The sequence below is a fragment of the Apodemus sylvaticus genome, chromosome 19, assembly GCF_947179515.1.
Source record: "Apodemus sylvaticus chromosome 19, mApoSyl1.1, whole genome shotgun sequence".
Classification (NCBI taxonomy): Eukaryota; Metazoa; Chordata; class Mammalia; order Rodentia; family Muridae; genus Apodemus; species Apodemus sylvaticus.
In genome coordinates this window covers 44,955,575-44,971,940 of record NC_067490.1, presented here as the reverse complement: position 1 = coordinate 44,971,940, position 16,366 = coordinate 44,955,575, and the positions used below count along the sequence as shown (strand labels likewise).

The window sequence follows — 16,366 nt, the reverse complement described above, 5'->3', positions numbered from 1 at the left end:
ACTCACTGAGATCTGTCTCCTTGTGCCTCTCAAGTGTTGGGATTAAAGGTATGGGCCACCACTGCACAGCCCTAAATCTTATGGTTGGTGAATCATATCACAATTTAAAATAATTTTATCGGTCCAAAGAGCAAAAACTGGCCAAAAGTTGAAAATTCTAATTTTTTTTTTCAATCTCTGTATATTACATGTGTGTAGGTGCTTGTAGAGGCCAGAGGGGGGCGCCAGAGTCCCCGGCTCTGGAGTTACACGTGGTTGTAAGCTGCCAGATGTGGGCGCTGGGAACGGACTCTGGTCCTTTGGAAGGGCAGGCAGCGAGCACCCTCAGCTGCTCAGCCATCTCTCCAGGCTCCCACAAATCTGGAGGCTGAGGTTCTCAGTCAGCACCGCAGCCAGTTCTGTCTCTGGAGAGAACTCTTCTGGTTCCTCACTCACGTGCGTGCTTACTTGATCTTTCTTTGGTGGGAACCACTGCTGGGACAGGGAGAAAGTCTGTCTGTCTCTTTCTATTTTTTTGGGGGGGGTCAAAGAAAAAAGAAGAGAGGAGGTCCAAAAGTCTTGTTGCCCTGGTTACAGGGGCTTCCCAGTGACGTAACCCCCCCTCCCCCCCCCGTTAGGTGCGCTCTCTCTCTCTCTCTCTCTCTCTCTCTCTCTCTCTCTCTCTGCTTGGTCAGCACCATTGAAGTTTGGACTAGTTCTCCCTGCCAACCCCAGATTCAAAATATATTTGCAAATGCCTTGGCCATATAGCATATCCCAGGGTGTCCTCAAACTCACTGTGTAGCTGAGGGTGACCTTGAACTCCTGACCTTCCTGCGTCTACTTCATAAGTAGTAAATTTTACAAGTGCATATCGCCTTGGCCAGTGTATGCAGCAGCGGGAATGGAAGCAGGGCTCCGTGCGTGCCAGGCGAGCCCTCTGCCGACTGAGCTGCAGGCTCGGCCCCGCGTAGATGGACGTGGAGCCCCAGGAGACCCTTAAAGTCCAAGCCATTGCTTCAAAAAACTGAACATGGCGGGTACACTTGTAACCCTGGCACCCAGGAGTTGGAGGCAGGAAGATGAGTCAGAGGTGGGGCAGGGCCGGGTGACAGGAAGTGAGAAACCATCTCATCTGTTGTTTGGAAGACAAAGCTCATGGCAAGCGATGACCCTCAAAGGACCACTGAGCTAGGAGGCAGGATGTGGGAGGTAAAGCCAGCTCGGATGCTGAGACCAGGGCGTGCGGGTGGGGTCAGGAAGCTGAGGACCCTGTGGCATTGCCCCCCTTCACTGCGGACACCGAACTTTCTAGACCTGGCTGTGGGGATTGAGTTAGCATGTCCCCCATCTCCTCGGAGGCAGTCGTGCCACCGGAAGTAAAGCTTTCTTTTTTTTTTTCCTGGTTTTTCGAGACAGGGTTTCTCTGTGTAGCCCTGGCTGTCCTGGAACTCACTCTGTAGCCGAGGCTGGCCTCGAACTCAGAAATCCGCCTGCCTCTGCCTCCCAAGTGCTGGGATTAAAGGTGTGCGCCACCACGCCCGGCTTAAGCGGTACTTCCAGAGTCCAGCTCGCTCCCCAGACCTGACTTCTGTGGCTGTGAATGCGGTGTCACTGGATCTGCAGGCAGAGTGAGCGTTTCTGACTCCTTTATCCCTTGGTTTCAGAATCTAAGTCACTGGGCGACTGTGAGGAGCTGGTGATCAACACTACAGCTGCCATCAACAACCTGTCCTTCTACCAGGTGCAGAGCTCCGTCCTGCAGCACAGGAAGCTGCACGTCGCTGAACGTAAGCCTCAGAGTGGGTGTGGCCTCAATCATGGGGAGGCCACCTAAGGCCTCAACTGTGGTTCACTGCACACAACACTCCCCTGGGGGAGTTACCAGGACAGCTGCCCCACATACATGCGGACCTTGGAAAATGGGAGCAGTTTGTTTTCTAGTTTTTGTTGAAATGCCCCACAATTTGTAGTTTAGCACCATTAAAAAGAATGTTAGCTAGTCTCCTACCAAATACAGAGAACTTAACATTTATCATTCACTTTTAAAGATAGGAAGAAGTAGAGAAGAATATTACCAGTGTAAGCTTAAAAACGTATAAAAACTCTCAGCATCCCAGAGGCAGAGACAGAGGCAGGTGGATCTTTGTGAGTTTAGGGCTAGCCTGGTCTAGATTATGAGTTCCAGGCCAGACAGGGCTGTGTCAAACAAATAGCAACAACAAAAAACAATCACACACACAATGCTACCTCTGGTATTGCCCCTTTTCTAATATATATGTGTATGTATATATATATATATATGTATTATGTATATATGTATGTATATGTGTGTATATATGTATACATATATAAATATAAATATATATAATATGTTATATATTGTATGTGTATGTGTATATGTATATATGCACGCACCCATTTATGTAGTACTGGTAGAGAGTATAAATGGTATTTGAAAGTTATTCTAGCCAGGCAGTGGTGGCGCACACCTGTAATCCCAGCACTCTGGGAGACAGAGGCAGGCAGTTTTCTGAGTTCGAGGCCAGCCTGGTCTACGGAGTGGGTTCCAGGACAGCCAGGGCTATACAGAGAAACCCTGTCTCCAAAAAACCAAAAAAAAAAAAAAAAAAAAAAAAAAAAAAAAAAAAAAGAAAGAAAGAAAGAAAGAAAAAAGAGAAAGTTATTCTAAATTGACTCATTTCCCCTCTGATTGCCAAACCCAGTGCTCTTAAAGCTCCTTGTAAGTAACAACATGGATGGGATCCTGGAGGCTGTGCGTGTCTTCGGAAATCTCTCCCAGGACCACGACGTCTGCAATTTCCTCATGCAGAAAAACGGTGGGTTAGTGACTGTTAAGTCCTTAGACGTGATTCCTGCCAATAGTCAACTAGCGACTTGGCAGCTTGGGTGGTTCGAGCGTGACGCTTGTTCCTGTTTCAGAGATGAACCATGATTTATGTTACCCTGTATGGGGGACAGCACAGGATGCTGGGATAGACCACGGCTGTGTTCTCACTCCCAAGAGTAACCTCTTGAGAGATTAGGCATATGTGTTTACATGTATATGTGCATTCGTGGGTACATATGTGTTTACATGTACATGTGTGTGTGTGTGTGTGTGTGTGTGTGTAATTCATTCTACACTCATTATTTCCACGCCAGGGCATAGACGCGTGACTGTTTCCATTCACAAACTAGTATATGCTACACCTTGCCTTGTAACTGCTAAGTGCCCAGCAACCAGAAGGGCAGCTACAGGGAATATTATGCACTGTGCTTTGTAAATATGTATGTGCACACGGCAACATCTTCTTCAGCAATTAAGATAAATTGTCGACATTCATAGACAAGCAAGAGTCAGACGCTGGTCGACACAAATTAATCCGAAACACGGAACGTGAAACCCAAAAGGCTGGTTATAGTAAGAAATAGGAAATAACATCACCAGTATAAATTTAAAACACACCCTCCGCCCCCCACCCCCCCAGCCCTCAGGAAGCAGAGGCAGGTGGATCTCTGTGGATTCGTGGCCATTCTGGTCTATACAGTGAGTTCAGGCCAGCTACGCTTTGTAAACAAGCAAGCAAGCAAACAAATAAACAGAAAAACCACAAAAACAAACAACCCCCCCTGCAAAAAACTGACTGAAGTATTATTTATGTATACACATTTATGTGGCAATGATAAAGAATATAAACGGTGTTTGGAAATTATTGACTCCAGTAAGATAAGATTTTCCCATAGAGGGAAAGAGATGTCAAAGATATGCTGGATTTGCCGTTCATTCCTTTGTTTGTTTGTTTGATCTGCTTGGATTGATGAATGGGACTTGTATAAGTTGATGGACTCTAGCACGGTTTGGATTCAGTGCTCAGGGTCTTAACCTAGATAGATGGCAGGTATCCAAATGTCTGTGCTGTCCACACATTGTCTACGTAGTTCATGTGGGAACAATACTTTTTAAAAACTGCCCAGGGGCTGCGGATCCTTTGCTTAGCTGAGAGCTTGCTTAGTATGCACAAGGCCCTGGGTTCGATCCTTAGACTGCATAGATAGACCTGGTGTGTTGGTGCAAACTTTCAACCCCGGTGCTTGGGAAGTGGAGGCAGGAGGATCAAAACTTCAAGGTCACCTGCAAACTGCACAGCAGGTTCAATGCCAGCCTGGATGTCTTAGTCAGGGTTACTGACTAAGGGTAGTGTGATGAAAGGGAATATTTGGCTTACATATCCTGATCACAGTCCCTTGAGGGAAGCCAATGTAGGAGCTGTTGCAGAGGCCATGGAGGGGTGCTGCTTACTGACTTGCCCAGCCGGCTTCCCTGTAGCACCCTGGACCCAGGACCAGCTCAAGGGTGGCCCCACCCCCAGTGGGCTGGGTCTGCCTGTCTCACCACTTAAGAAGGTTCCCTATAGGCTTGCCTAGAGCTAGATACTATGGAAGCAGTTTCTCAGGTGATGTCCCCTCCCTCGGGTGTTGTGGTTTGTGTTGAGTTGATGTAAAACTCTTCACCTGGAATACTCAAGACCCCTTCACAAATGAAACAAACTAGCCCTGCAAACAACAAAAAGACCCATCAGTGTTGATAGCAAATGTAGATATGGCGATACAGCTGCAGCGTCAGCGAGGGGCAACCCCTTGTCCTCACACACTGAGGGAGCTCGGTGCATCCTTTGGGTCCTTTGGGATGCAGCCTCCGTCAAGCTCACTGTCCAACCCAGTCACCAGGTCCCTGTGGCCATCAGGGAAGTCACCACTCAGGTGCTTCCTAAATAGTATATGGTAGTGTTCCCCACCCCCCATTCTGCTCACTGATCCCTTCACTGGACCCCTACTTGGGGATGAGAAAACAGGACTCACAAGCTGTAGTTGCATCCTTTAGGAGTAAGTGGGAAAATGGTTGCCCTGCTGCCTAACTTACACTGCCCCTGCACTAGCAGCCCTGAGCTGGGCAGGCCAGTTTCTAACAGTCTAAGCATCTCTTGTGCTTAGGAGATGTCAGGAAAGATTCATCAGGACGGGAGGGACTCCGTTGCCCCAGGCTGTGCCTTAGAGTTACAACTGGAGGTTCAAACAGGCCTTTGAGAACAGCCTCCACCAGCAGGGACACACCTCCCCGGAGAGGGGGTTGCTAGTGGATCAGTGGTCACAGAAGTAGGACCAGAAGCAGGGGGAGGCAAGAATTATCTCTAAAGGCGGCGGGGGTCATTGGGAGTCTGATAAACTTAGGAGGGGTGGGCTCACCACACTAACCAGCGAGGGTGGAAAGCCGCATCCTCCCACTCCCTACCCCGACTCCATCCCCCGGCCCCAAACCCCACATCCCTTGTAAGACCATCTCCAGCTGGGCTGTGGGTGCTCACAGGTCTGCCTCTGTTCTCTGTCCTCCCAGTACACAAGTTCATGATCGCACTGCTGGAAGCCAGGCACCAGGACATTTGCTTCTCTGCCTGTGGCGTCCTCCTGAACCTCACGGTGGATAAGGAGAAGCGGGCCATTCTGAAAGAAGGTGGCGGCATTAAAAAGTAAGCCCCCAGGCACGGGCTCCGACGGGGACGTGCTTTTCCTGGGAGGTTAGGGGCCCATCGACCATTCCACTAGAGGAGTGGGTTTAGAATCTACGGGACACTTAGCCACAAGTCAGAGGTGCCGGAGTGAAAACCTCATAGTCAGTTAAACTTGTAGACATGAACTTAAATGACGGTCATATGGAATTCGTAAGGCCAGTCACGATGATAACAGTCTGAAACCTGAAGACCAATTCCGACCCGCTAACACTCGAGCGTGGTGCTTCTTACTCAGGTTAGTGGACTGTTTGAGAGACTTCGGCCCCGGTGATTGGCAGCTGGCCTGCCTGGTGTGCAAGACCCTGTGGAACTTCAGTGAAAACATCACCAACGCGTCCGAGTGTTTCGGAGATGACGTCACCAACACACTTCTCACCCTCCTGTCGACGTTTTTAGGTAAGCGTGTTTAAAAGCGTGCAGACTCTGTCATCATCAAGACAATATGGTTAAAAGCTGTTTTGAACGAAGTCATGGTTTCAAATGACTCTGTATGTTAATCAGTGGCGTTGGTTATCACGTGGAGAAGGGGCTGTGAATCCGTTTGACACCACAGTGCTTGAAAAGTAAGAAATCAAATAAACTGAAGATCATTTCCTTCTTTAGCTTTTTTCTATTTTCAGAATCTTTTCCCAACCTGGTTTAGATCTAAAAACAATAATTTAGGTCAGTTGATGAGTGAATGGTTTTACGATGAGTGAATGGTTTTACGATCTCTATTCCCTACATGAGGGTGAGGGCCCATGATTATCCAGTTATATGGACCAGCACAGCTATGTGGAAAGGCTCAGAGTAACCAAGAAGCCATGGGCTTGAATCCTTCTGGCTTGCATTTGCAGTCTTACCTGAATAGTGTATTTCTCTTTTATTGCACGCCTTTCTGTCTCTGAACGAGAGTGTGGTAAACTCAGTCTCAGGTAGGCTTAGACAGTTATCACAACAGAAGCATTATAAAAGACCCCAAAGTCCTCCAGTCAAATAGCTCCAACATGAAGGTTCTTGCTTTACTCTTTGTAAATTTCAGAACCTTGGGCTTAGTCTCTTGACTTACTGACTGTTCTGTTGCTGGGAAGAGACACCATGACCACAGCAACTCTTACAAAAGAAAGCATTGGCTTCCTTACACTTTCAGAGACTTAACCCATTACCACGGCAGGGAGTGTGGCAGCACACAGACAGACAGACATGGAGAAGTTTCTGAGAGTTCTACATCTCCTGATATTAAGAGGAGGAGAGCGAGACTGGTTCTGGCTCAGGTTTTTGAAACCCCAACATCCTCCCCTAGGGACATACTTCCTCCAACAAGGCCATCCTACTCCAGCAAGGCTACACTGTCTAGGCCCTGTCAAGTAGGACCACTGATGACCAAGTATTCAAACCTGTGAGCCTATGGGGACCGTTCTTATTAAAACACCTGTCTTAGGGTTTTACTGCTGTGAACAGATGCCATGACCAAGGCAAGTCTTAGATAGACAACATTTCATTGGAGCTGGCTTACATGTTCAGAGTTTCAGTTCATTATCATCAAGGCAAGAGTATGGTAGTGTCCAGGCAGGCATGGTGTAGGAGGAGCTGAGAGTTCTACATCTTCATCTGAAGGCTGCTAGTGGAAGACTGACTTCCAGGCAGCTAGGGTGAGGGTCTTAAGCCCACGCCCACAGTGGCACACCTACTCCAACAAGGCCGCACCTCTGAATAGTGCCACTCCCTGAGCCAATCATATACAAATCATCACATTCCCTGGCCCCCATAGGCCTGTCCAAACATATGAGTCTGTGGGGGCCATGTCTACACTCAGCATAATGCAAAATACATTTAGTCCAACTTCCAAAGTCCCCTTAGTCTATAGCAATCTCAACAATATTAAAAGTCCAAAGTTCAAAATCTTTTCTGAGACTCGTCCAATCACTTAACTGTATTCCCCAAGGCAAGAGAGGAAACCAGCTGGGCAAACTCCAAACTCTGCGTTTCCATGTCTGATGTCAAAGTGGTCTTCAGATCTCCAAGCCCTTTATTATCTTTGTTGATTGTAACAAACTTTCTTCTCCTGGGCTGGTTCCACTCCCTGTTAGCAGCTTTCCTCAGCAGATAGCCCATGGCTCTGGCATCTTGAACATCTTGGGGTCTCCAAGGCAACCTCAATGTTATAGCTTCTTGTTTCAATGTCTGGGATCCACACATGATGGTCTGGGCTCCTCCAAATGGCTCGCTTCCATTCTGTAGCTCAGCCCTCTGTAGCACACTAAGCTCAGGTTGATCCACTCCACTGCTGCTGCTGTTCTTAGTGATCATCCCATGGTACTGGCATCTCCAATATGCTGCTGTCTCCCACTGCATCTAGGCTTCACCAATAGCCTCTCATAGGCTCTCTTCATGATGCCAAGCCTCAACTCCTTTGCATAACCCCTTCAGTCCTGGGCTGTCAACTACAACTGAGGCTGCACCTTCACCAGTGGCCTTTCATGACATCTCATAGTGCCAAACCTCAGCTGTTCTTCATGACCCCTTCATGCCTTCAAAACCAGTATCACCTTAGTGACTCTTATACATTACCAAGTACCCCACTCCTGGTACCAACTTCTGTATTAGTCTAGGTTCTCTAAAATTACAAACCTTATGGGTAGCCTCTATACAATAAGGGAATTTGTTGATGACTTTCAGTCTATAGTCCAACTCCCTAACAATGGTCAGCAGCAGCTGTGAATGGAAGTCCAAGGGTCTAGAAGTTGCTCAGTCCCACAAGGCAAGCAGGCAAAGAAGAGAGAATCTTCCTTCTTCCAATGTCCTTACTTAGATCTCCAGCAGAAGGTGTGGCCCAGATTAAAGGTGTCCCAGATGACCTTGAGCTCAGAGATCTCCTTGCCTTGGTCTCCTGGGATTCATAGCCACTATGCCTCAAAATCTCCATGCCAAGATCCAGGTCAGAAACTTGTGTCTCCCAGCCTCAAGATCAGGATCGCAGGTGAGCCTTCTTCCAATTCTGGATTGTAGTTCATTCCAGATATAGTCAAGTTGACAACCAGGAATAGCCACTACACCACCATGCCTCTTTAAGTTTAGATTTTAATCCCAAGTTCAGTTAATTAATGCCTTTCATTCAGAGTGCCTAGGAGTGAATGCACCAAGAGTTTAATACTGTGCCTCCGACCAGACAAGACCGCTAGGACGGCCAGCATGCTGTATGAATGCTAAGGGATGCAGCGGGCTATCACTGCACAGGAACAAAGATTCAGAAGCTACTTGAAAGATTCAGATCTGCTTGGCCATTATGGAGTTTGTCGTGAAGGTATACGCAGGCGTGTGTGTGTGTGTGTGTGTGTGTGTGTGTGTTAGAATTAGGAGTAAGAAGATTGGGCCTAGTTGTTAATGGTTGAAGTTCTCAGTGTCTTTGTGAACACAAAAGTTTCTCAGCTGGCAGGAAAACAGGGATGCCTGCACAGGTTGTCTGAGTTCAGTTCCCGTGGAGTCTGCACTTGGAAATTGGCTGCAGAGTGAAGACAGAGGGCGGGTCGGGTGCAACCTTAGCAGTTCTGGCTTCAGGGGCTCTGGGCCCAACCTGGGACTCCATGGTTTAAATCCTGGCTTGGCTCCAGCCCTGGGAGCCTCTTCTTTAGCTCATGGAGATAGTTCAGAGAAGAATATACAGGAGGGGGTCACTCGGGGTCCATCAGCCTCAGGGTCCTTGCCCCTCCTACCTTACACTTGCTCATGCATTCCCCTGCCTCAGGCTTCTGCTCTCCACACCCAGTGTTTGTCGCGCTGTCTCCTTTGCATTCTTCACCGTGTCCTCCACTCAGGGAGAAAGATGTGGCCGGCTTAGGGAACCACTCACCAGAAAGCTGAGGTGTTGTGTGCCTCCCTGAAAAACTGGCCTTTGCTGTCGAAGCTCGCGTCAATCAGCTGTGAGTGGCAGGCGTTTCGAGAGCCACCCAGCCTGTAAGGACCAGCCAGAAAGGTGTGGGCAGAGCTGGCCCTGAGCAGGGCACAATCCCAGGAGACATTTGGTTGTAGCTGGCTCGTTGCCTATACTCCATTCCCACGTTTCCCCTTGGGATGTGCCAGCTTTGGCCCGCACACATGCCAGCTACCCCCTTACAGGTTCTCACAGCCTTTGAAGCCTGTGGTCACGGTCAAACCACGGGAATCCCGGCCTGCTCGTAAAGCAGCCGGCCCTGAAGCATGGCCCATGTGATCTCTCCGTGAGGATGGTTTTGTAAACTTTCTCTTCACCCACTGAAGCCACTGGAGGGAAATCACATCACTTCCTTGATGAGAGAGCTGCGGATTGGCTGTCAGGGATGCCAGCTTCCCGCTGAGTGACGTTGCAGTTCCACTCTTTGCTTAGGATCTTCACATTCCGAGGGCGTGGCCACGGGCCCTTCGGTTGTCCAGGCGAGCCTCACATCTGCTCTGTGAGCCTGTCTGTACTCTTATCTCCAAAGTTCATTCCTTACTCCCGGTACATTTTTGAGGTCGTTATCCAGGTGCAGTCACTCAGGAGAAGGTGAGTCTAGGAAGTTTCTCGACCTGCCTAAGGTGATGCTCTAGGAAATGGTGGGCCTTTTCGTTAGAGGACCCACATCTGCCCTTGGTTTTCCTCTGTTTCGTTCAGTGCCCAGCACATACGTCTCCAGCAAATCCCTGTCAGGGCCACTGTTGTATAGAAAGCCAAATCAGCTGGGTTTGATCAGGGAGCCAGCTCACAGGACATAGCATAACAGGTTTCCTTTTATGGGTGTGAGCATGCACGTGTGTATGTGGGGGGGCAGCCAAGGCTGAGGGTTCGAATCGTCCTCAGTTGACCTTTGACCTTATTCATCAAGATAGCGTCTCTTGGTTAAACCCAGAGTTCATGTAGCCAGCCTCAGGAGCCAGCTTGCTCCAAAGAGTCCGTGTCTAAGCCTCTCAGGATTGGAATACAGGTGGGCTGACACAGCCAGTGTTTCGGGGTCTGAGGGCCTGAACTCTTGTCTTCATACTTGTGAAGCAAGTGTTCTAATCACTGAGCCATCTCCCCAGCCCCTCCCTGTGAATCTCAAGGCCTGGGTCCTGTACTCTGGGCTGCGGCCTCGGTTCCTCTCACTACCGTGGCTCTCGGAACTTGCCCTCAGCCCAGGGCCGTGGCTGCGCTGTGCTAGACAGTGCCAATGAAGCGGGCACGTGGGAGGCAGGGCATCTGACTCTCAGTCCTTTTAAGAGGAGCTGAAGATGAGACAAACTGTGATAAAAGCAGAACAAGATTGCATCGCAAAACCCTGTTGTGAAGTGTGGGTGTTGGTTTTGAAAATATATGTGATAAAAGTAGAGTTCTGACAATTACCTAACTGAAATAAAACTCAGAGTGACAATCTTCAACATAACCATATAGCCTAAAGCTTCCTCGTACCACGTACACACACACACACACACACACACACACGACACAATATATATATATATATTCAATATCCAATATTCAATATCAATATATCGAATATCAATATATTCAATGTATTATTTATAATGTACATACAATATATATTCAATGTATCTGTGTGTGTCTGTGTGAGCGTGTGCCACACCTGCATGTTCGCAGATGCCAGAGGAGGATGTTGGCTCCCCTGCAGCTGGAATTTGCAGTGCTTGTGCGCCACTGGGAACAGAACTCAGGCCCTCTGCAAGAATAGTGCGCACTTTTAATCACTGAGCCATCTCTCCAGCTCCCAAAGTCTTTTCTCACAAACTCATTATTGAAGAACTGCCCAACAGAGACCAATAGATGTGCATGGTGTACTTTTGTGAGTTTATTGTTGTTGATTTTGTATGTAGGTTAGGGTTGTGGTGGTGGTGGTGGTAGTGATTGTTGCTGGTGTTTGTGTGTGTCAGTGTGTGTCTGTGTGTGTGTGTATGTACACACTTGAGCATGCCACGGTACATATATGGAGATCAGAAGACAATTCTGGACATCAGTTCCTCTCTCTTCTTCCATCGCGTGGATTTTGTGGATCAAACTTAGGGTGGCAGGCTTGGCGGCAGGCCCCTTAACCTGCTGAGCCTTCTTGCTGGCCCTGAGCTCAGTGGTTGTATTCTCATCCTGAGGTACTTGGACCCTTGGCACCAGGTTTTGTGATGAGGGGAAAGTGGGACCTGGCTTTCCAGATTAGATCAGCGTCTGCTACTTCTTGCAGTACAAGTTCTAAACGTAATACCTAATGTAATGTCTGCATTTTTCTTATCTGTAGCTATTTAACTTTTTTTTTATCCAATCTCTCCTGACTTAGAGTCAATAATATGATTTGAGTACTAATGAACTAATTTCTATATAAACTGGGTCTCAAGGGCACCGGAGTGTTAACATTAGATTGAAACAATAAAAAACCCATCGAGAGTCTGCTGAACCCCCGATCCATCTGTAGCCCTGCCAGGGGAGAGGATTATAAAGATCCCCACTCCTTAGAACTAAACACCTTAAGAAATAAGAACCTAAGACAGGCTGTGACAGCAAATGTTGAATGCTTAGAAGAACTAGAATGGGAAGATGGTCTAGAAATCTGGAGTCAGTCAGACTAGCAGGCTCTTCTTGCCCTGCTAGAAGAAGCCAAACAGGAAGGCCTTTGAAGGCCTGGAACTCTGGCAGTGCCCTCCCCACTCCCTTGAGGCCTAGGTTTACCTCACCGGTGGAGAGGGCCAGGTTTGTTTGCAAGGTCTCCACGGATGCCTGCCTGGAGCGCTTGTGTCCGCATGGGACTTGCTTCAGAGCTGCATAGCTCTGCGCTTGATCCCGAGGGGCGGTGGCACTCCAAACGGGGATCCTACGCCTCCTTATCTAATGCTGGTGACACTAACACCGCTGGTGCCAAGTATACAGGGAACAGATAAGCGATGTCTGCTGCTGCAGCTGTAAACAAGGCAGCTCTCACTCTAACAGGCTTTAACTGGCTTTGACATGTTTGCACATCGTCTAAGCAGCAGGCTTTGTGGTCATCTCGGGACTCAACGGTCACCACGTGTAGGTTGGTCTAGCTCAGGCCACAGCTAGAACTGCCAGAGCCAGTGTCTTTCTTTCCCTGAAGTCTGTGAGGCCCACTAGGAACAAGCGAAGAGGTGGTGGCCAGGAAGGACCGTGTCTGTGGAGACTTAGAAGGGCGTCCCCGGGTCCAGTGCACTTGTGCATTAAGAAGCAAATTAAACTTTTATACTGCATTTTATTTCTACAAGCACTTTTCTGCATTTCTCAAGGTCTCTTTGGGGACTCGGGTGTGTAGGCATCTCAATGTCCCCAATATTTTTAAGGGAAGTGTGGGGTTGGGGAGTGGCTTTTGGGTCAAATTGGCCCATTTGCCCAAAAGAGTTCCCAAGTCCTTTCCTACCTCTCAGTCATTAAGGCAATTAACCTTTCCTCGTGTGAGGAAGCCTTTTAGTCTTCATGTATTTTGAGAAACTGTGATTGGTGTTTGGATGCAAACTAATAGATAAGTGAAATTTAAGAGATTCTTAAAAGAAAGATTCACTTCAACCCAAAGGTTCTTTTCTAAAAACAAAACAAATTGGTGCCCTTTTACATTAAGACACTATTTGCAGGGGCGTGCTAGCACACACTAGCAATCCTCAGGCCTGCAGCTGGAGGGACTCGAATTCCAGGCCATTTGTCCCAGTCCTTAGCACTCCCAACAAGACTCACAACCATCTCTCACTTCCGTTCTGGGAGATCCTGGGCCCTCTTCTGACCTCCACAGACACCAGACGTGGACTTGGTGCACAGGCTGACAATAGGGCGAACACCCAGAGATACAAGTAATGTTAGTAATAAAATAAAAATAACTGATGGGCCAAGCCTGATGGTACACACCTTTAATCCCAGCACTCTGGAGACCGGGGCAGTGGATCTCTGAGTTCAAGGCCTGCCTGGTCTACGGAGTGAATTCCAGGATAGACAGGGCTACACAGAGAAACCCTGTATCATAAAACAACAACAAGACTCTCACAAAAAACCAACAACAACAAAACAAAAGACCTAAAGTAAACACACACACACATGTAAATATTTCTGAAGTTCAAAAGAACTCCCATTGAAATAGCTTTCTTAGGAGACAGTTGTATGAGCCTGTGGTCTTCATTCCTGGGAAATCCAAGGCAGGGGAATCACGGAATCTAGGAATTATAGATTAGCATAAACCCTAGGCAACCTAAAAGACTTGTCTCAAAAACAAACACAGCAAATAAACAAGCAAACACCTATTAATCATAAATCCCATCTGTGTCATCACACCACGGTGGTATTAACGGCGACCCAGAGCGAGTCCTGTCATGGAAAATCATCTCTAGCCTGTGCAGTCACACGCCAAGTAATTGCTGTAATTTTGATTTTTTTTTTCTTTCTGCTACAGATGAAGAACTAGCCCTGGATGGCAGTTTTGATCAAGACTTAAAAAGTTATCACAGGCTCCACTGGGAGACGGAATTCAAGCCCGTGGCCCGGCAGCTGCTAAAGCGAATCCAGAGTCACCACTCGCTCCTGGAGCCCCTGCCCGTCCCTTCTTTCTAACGTGACACAGGCCAGCGGCAGAACTGGGAAGTCAGACCTCCCTCATTCTCAGGAAATGGTAAAAGCATGAAAGTTTTTCAGTATTCACACACGCTGAGCATTTTTACAGTTCTGATTTTAGCCAATAGCCTAAGTGTTTTGAAAGAAATAAGCATTTCTTTTTCTAGGTATTACAGAAAATGGATATATATATATATATATATATATTCTGCTATGAGAGGTATGAGATGGAAATATATGCATTTTTAAGACTTCTCTTTCTGTTCGCCTTAAAGTCACTTAGGAAAGATCCTTAAAGATCCCGGTTTGACAACTCTGGAATGAGCGAGCTCGTCAGGTCACTAGCTAAGGGACTGCATGGTGAGACCGAGGCTCTGACCACGGGAAGAGCGGCCCACAGGAGAGGCGCATACCACCCTCTGCTGCTCTCCTCGGCCTAAGAGAAGGAATAGGCAGAGTAGAGAAAGCTGTGAGGAGGGCGGCTCGGTGGCAGATCACCTGACTTCCAGGTTCAAGGCCCCGGGCCAGAACCCCAGCAAGGGACTAGGAGGAACTACTGCTTTAGGTCAACCATCCTCTTAGATTTTTAATTTTTGTTAAAATTTGTTTGTTTGTTTGGCCTGTGTGTATATTTATGCACCCTGTGCGTGTAATACCTGTGGAGGCCAGAAGAGGGTGCCAGATCCCCTGAGACTGCTGTCATAGCCGTGTGAGCCTCCGTGTGGGGGCTGGGAATTGAACTCAGGTCTGCGGCAAGAGCAGTCAGTGTTCTCGCTGAGCCATCTCTTCTGCCCCTACTTTTAAAATATTTTCAAAATTTGTATTTGTGTCTGTCTGTCTATCGGTCTGAATAAGCATATGTTCTGTGTGTGTGTGTGTGTGTGTGTGTGTTCCCTTGAATCCAAAAGTGGGTGTCAGCCCCTGGAACTGGAATTACAGGTGGTTTTAAGTTGCTGGACACGAGTGCTTGGAGCCAAACTTAGTACTTCTGGAAGAGCAGCGAGTGCTACTAACCACTGAGCCATGCTGCAGCCCAGCCATCTGCTCCTGAATGAAGTAAAACAGATGAAAAAGTCCCTTTCCTTTCATTTGAAATAGTGACTGAATTAGATGGGCTTTCCTCTTCATTAGACTGTATCCAAGAGAGATGATGTAGCAGATTAGGAAGTACAAGCTTATCTAGAAGATATCCCTGAGATATCCTCCTATCTCTCTGCTGCTGGGGGGAGGGGTGTACTTTAGCCAATTAATCAAATTTCTTGAGACATACTGTAAATTGAGAATATTACCTCTCTTTGTTTTAGTGTGTGCATTAGTCAGGGTTCTTAGAAGAATAGGGGATATATATATTCCCCTCTCTCTCTCTCTCTCTGTGTGTGTGTGTATGTGTGTGTGTGTGTGTGTGTGTGTGTGTGTGTGTAATAAACGATTTATTAGGTTGGCTTACTGGCTGGGAAACCCAACAATGGCGGTCTGAATTTTGGAGAACGGCGAAGCCAGGGTCTCATCAGCCCAGGAGGCTGAGTACCCCAACAGCCTCAGTCTGGTCCTGAAGACTAGAAGGATTCCTGGAGAGCGTCTGGTCTTCAGTCCATGCTAGAGACTGAAGCAACTGGATTCCCAAGTCAATGAGGGATCAGCAGTGGCAGAAACAAAGTGGATGTGCTTGCCAGCCAGTGCAAAAGGGGAAGGCAAAAAGCCCGCCTTTCCCTCAGACCGCTTTGTAGCTGGGTTGCCTCAGGAGGAGCTGCTGACATGGAGGGGAAGGTTGTCCTCCTCAGTTAAGCTTTCCGGGGAATACCCTGGCAGGCAAACGTGTCTCAAAGTTGTGTCTCAAAGTTGGTCCCAGAGCTAAGAAGGTTGACCCCCAACGTTAACACACAACATTGTCTAGAGCAAAGCCTGCACAGCAGGCTGTGGGTGCACGCTGTAATTATTGTGATGGGAGTCTGTTTGCTCACTGGTCTCAGGAGGGTAAAATTTGCATCTGAATAAATTATTTGAAAAGACCAAGCAGTTGTGAACCTGTGATCATTATTGTTAGCCTGTTCTTGCCAAATGAAGGCTTGCTGTTCTTTCTGGAGAACGTTGTATGAACAGTTCATTTTTGACCCCAGTGTTGACCTCGGGAATGAAGGTAGGCACGCCAGACTGACGGAGCGCTGAAACTTCTCAGACTGTTCTACATTTCCAGAAGCAGGTAGATTTTGCAAGGGTGAGCTCCTCTCCGAACACACGTGTGAGTAGGCTCAGCCTAGCAGATGAAGTTCACGTAAGTTCAGGGTCTAATTCAAGT

The 16,366-nt window shown here is 47.8% G+C and overlaps 1 protein-coding gene across 1 annotated transcript in view; it reads left to right on the top strand.

Annotated features, from left to right (window-relative positions):
* Armc2 (armadillo repeat containing 2) overlaps nucleotides 1–16,074 on the top strand; it is a 110,761-nt gene extending 94,687 nt beyond the window's left edge. Inside the window, exons 14-18 of the mRNA XM_052164297.1 lie at nucleotides 1,647–1,769; nucleotides 2,706–2,819; nucleotides 5,375–5,507; nucleotides 5,785–5,945; nucleotides 13,913–16,074. Of these exons, the coding sequence (XP_052020257.1) occupies nucleotides 1,647–1,769; nucleotides 2,706–2,819; nucleotides 5,375–5,507; nucleotides 5,785–5,945; nucleotides 13,913–14,070 (689 nt within the window). The 3' untranslated portion in view covers nucleotides 14,071–16,074. The remainder of the gene's footprint in view (nucleotides 1–1,646; nucleotides 1,770–2,705; nucleotides 2,820–5,374; nucleotides 5,508–5,784; nucleotides 5,946–13,912) is intronic.
* The last annotated feature ends 292 nt before the right edge of the window (nucleotides 16,075–16,366 follow it).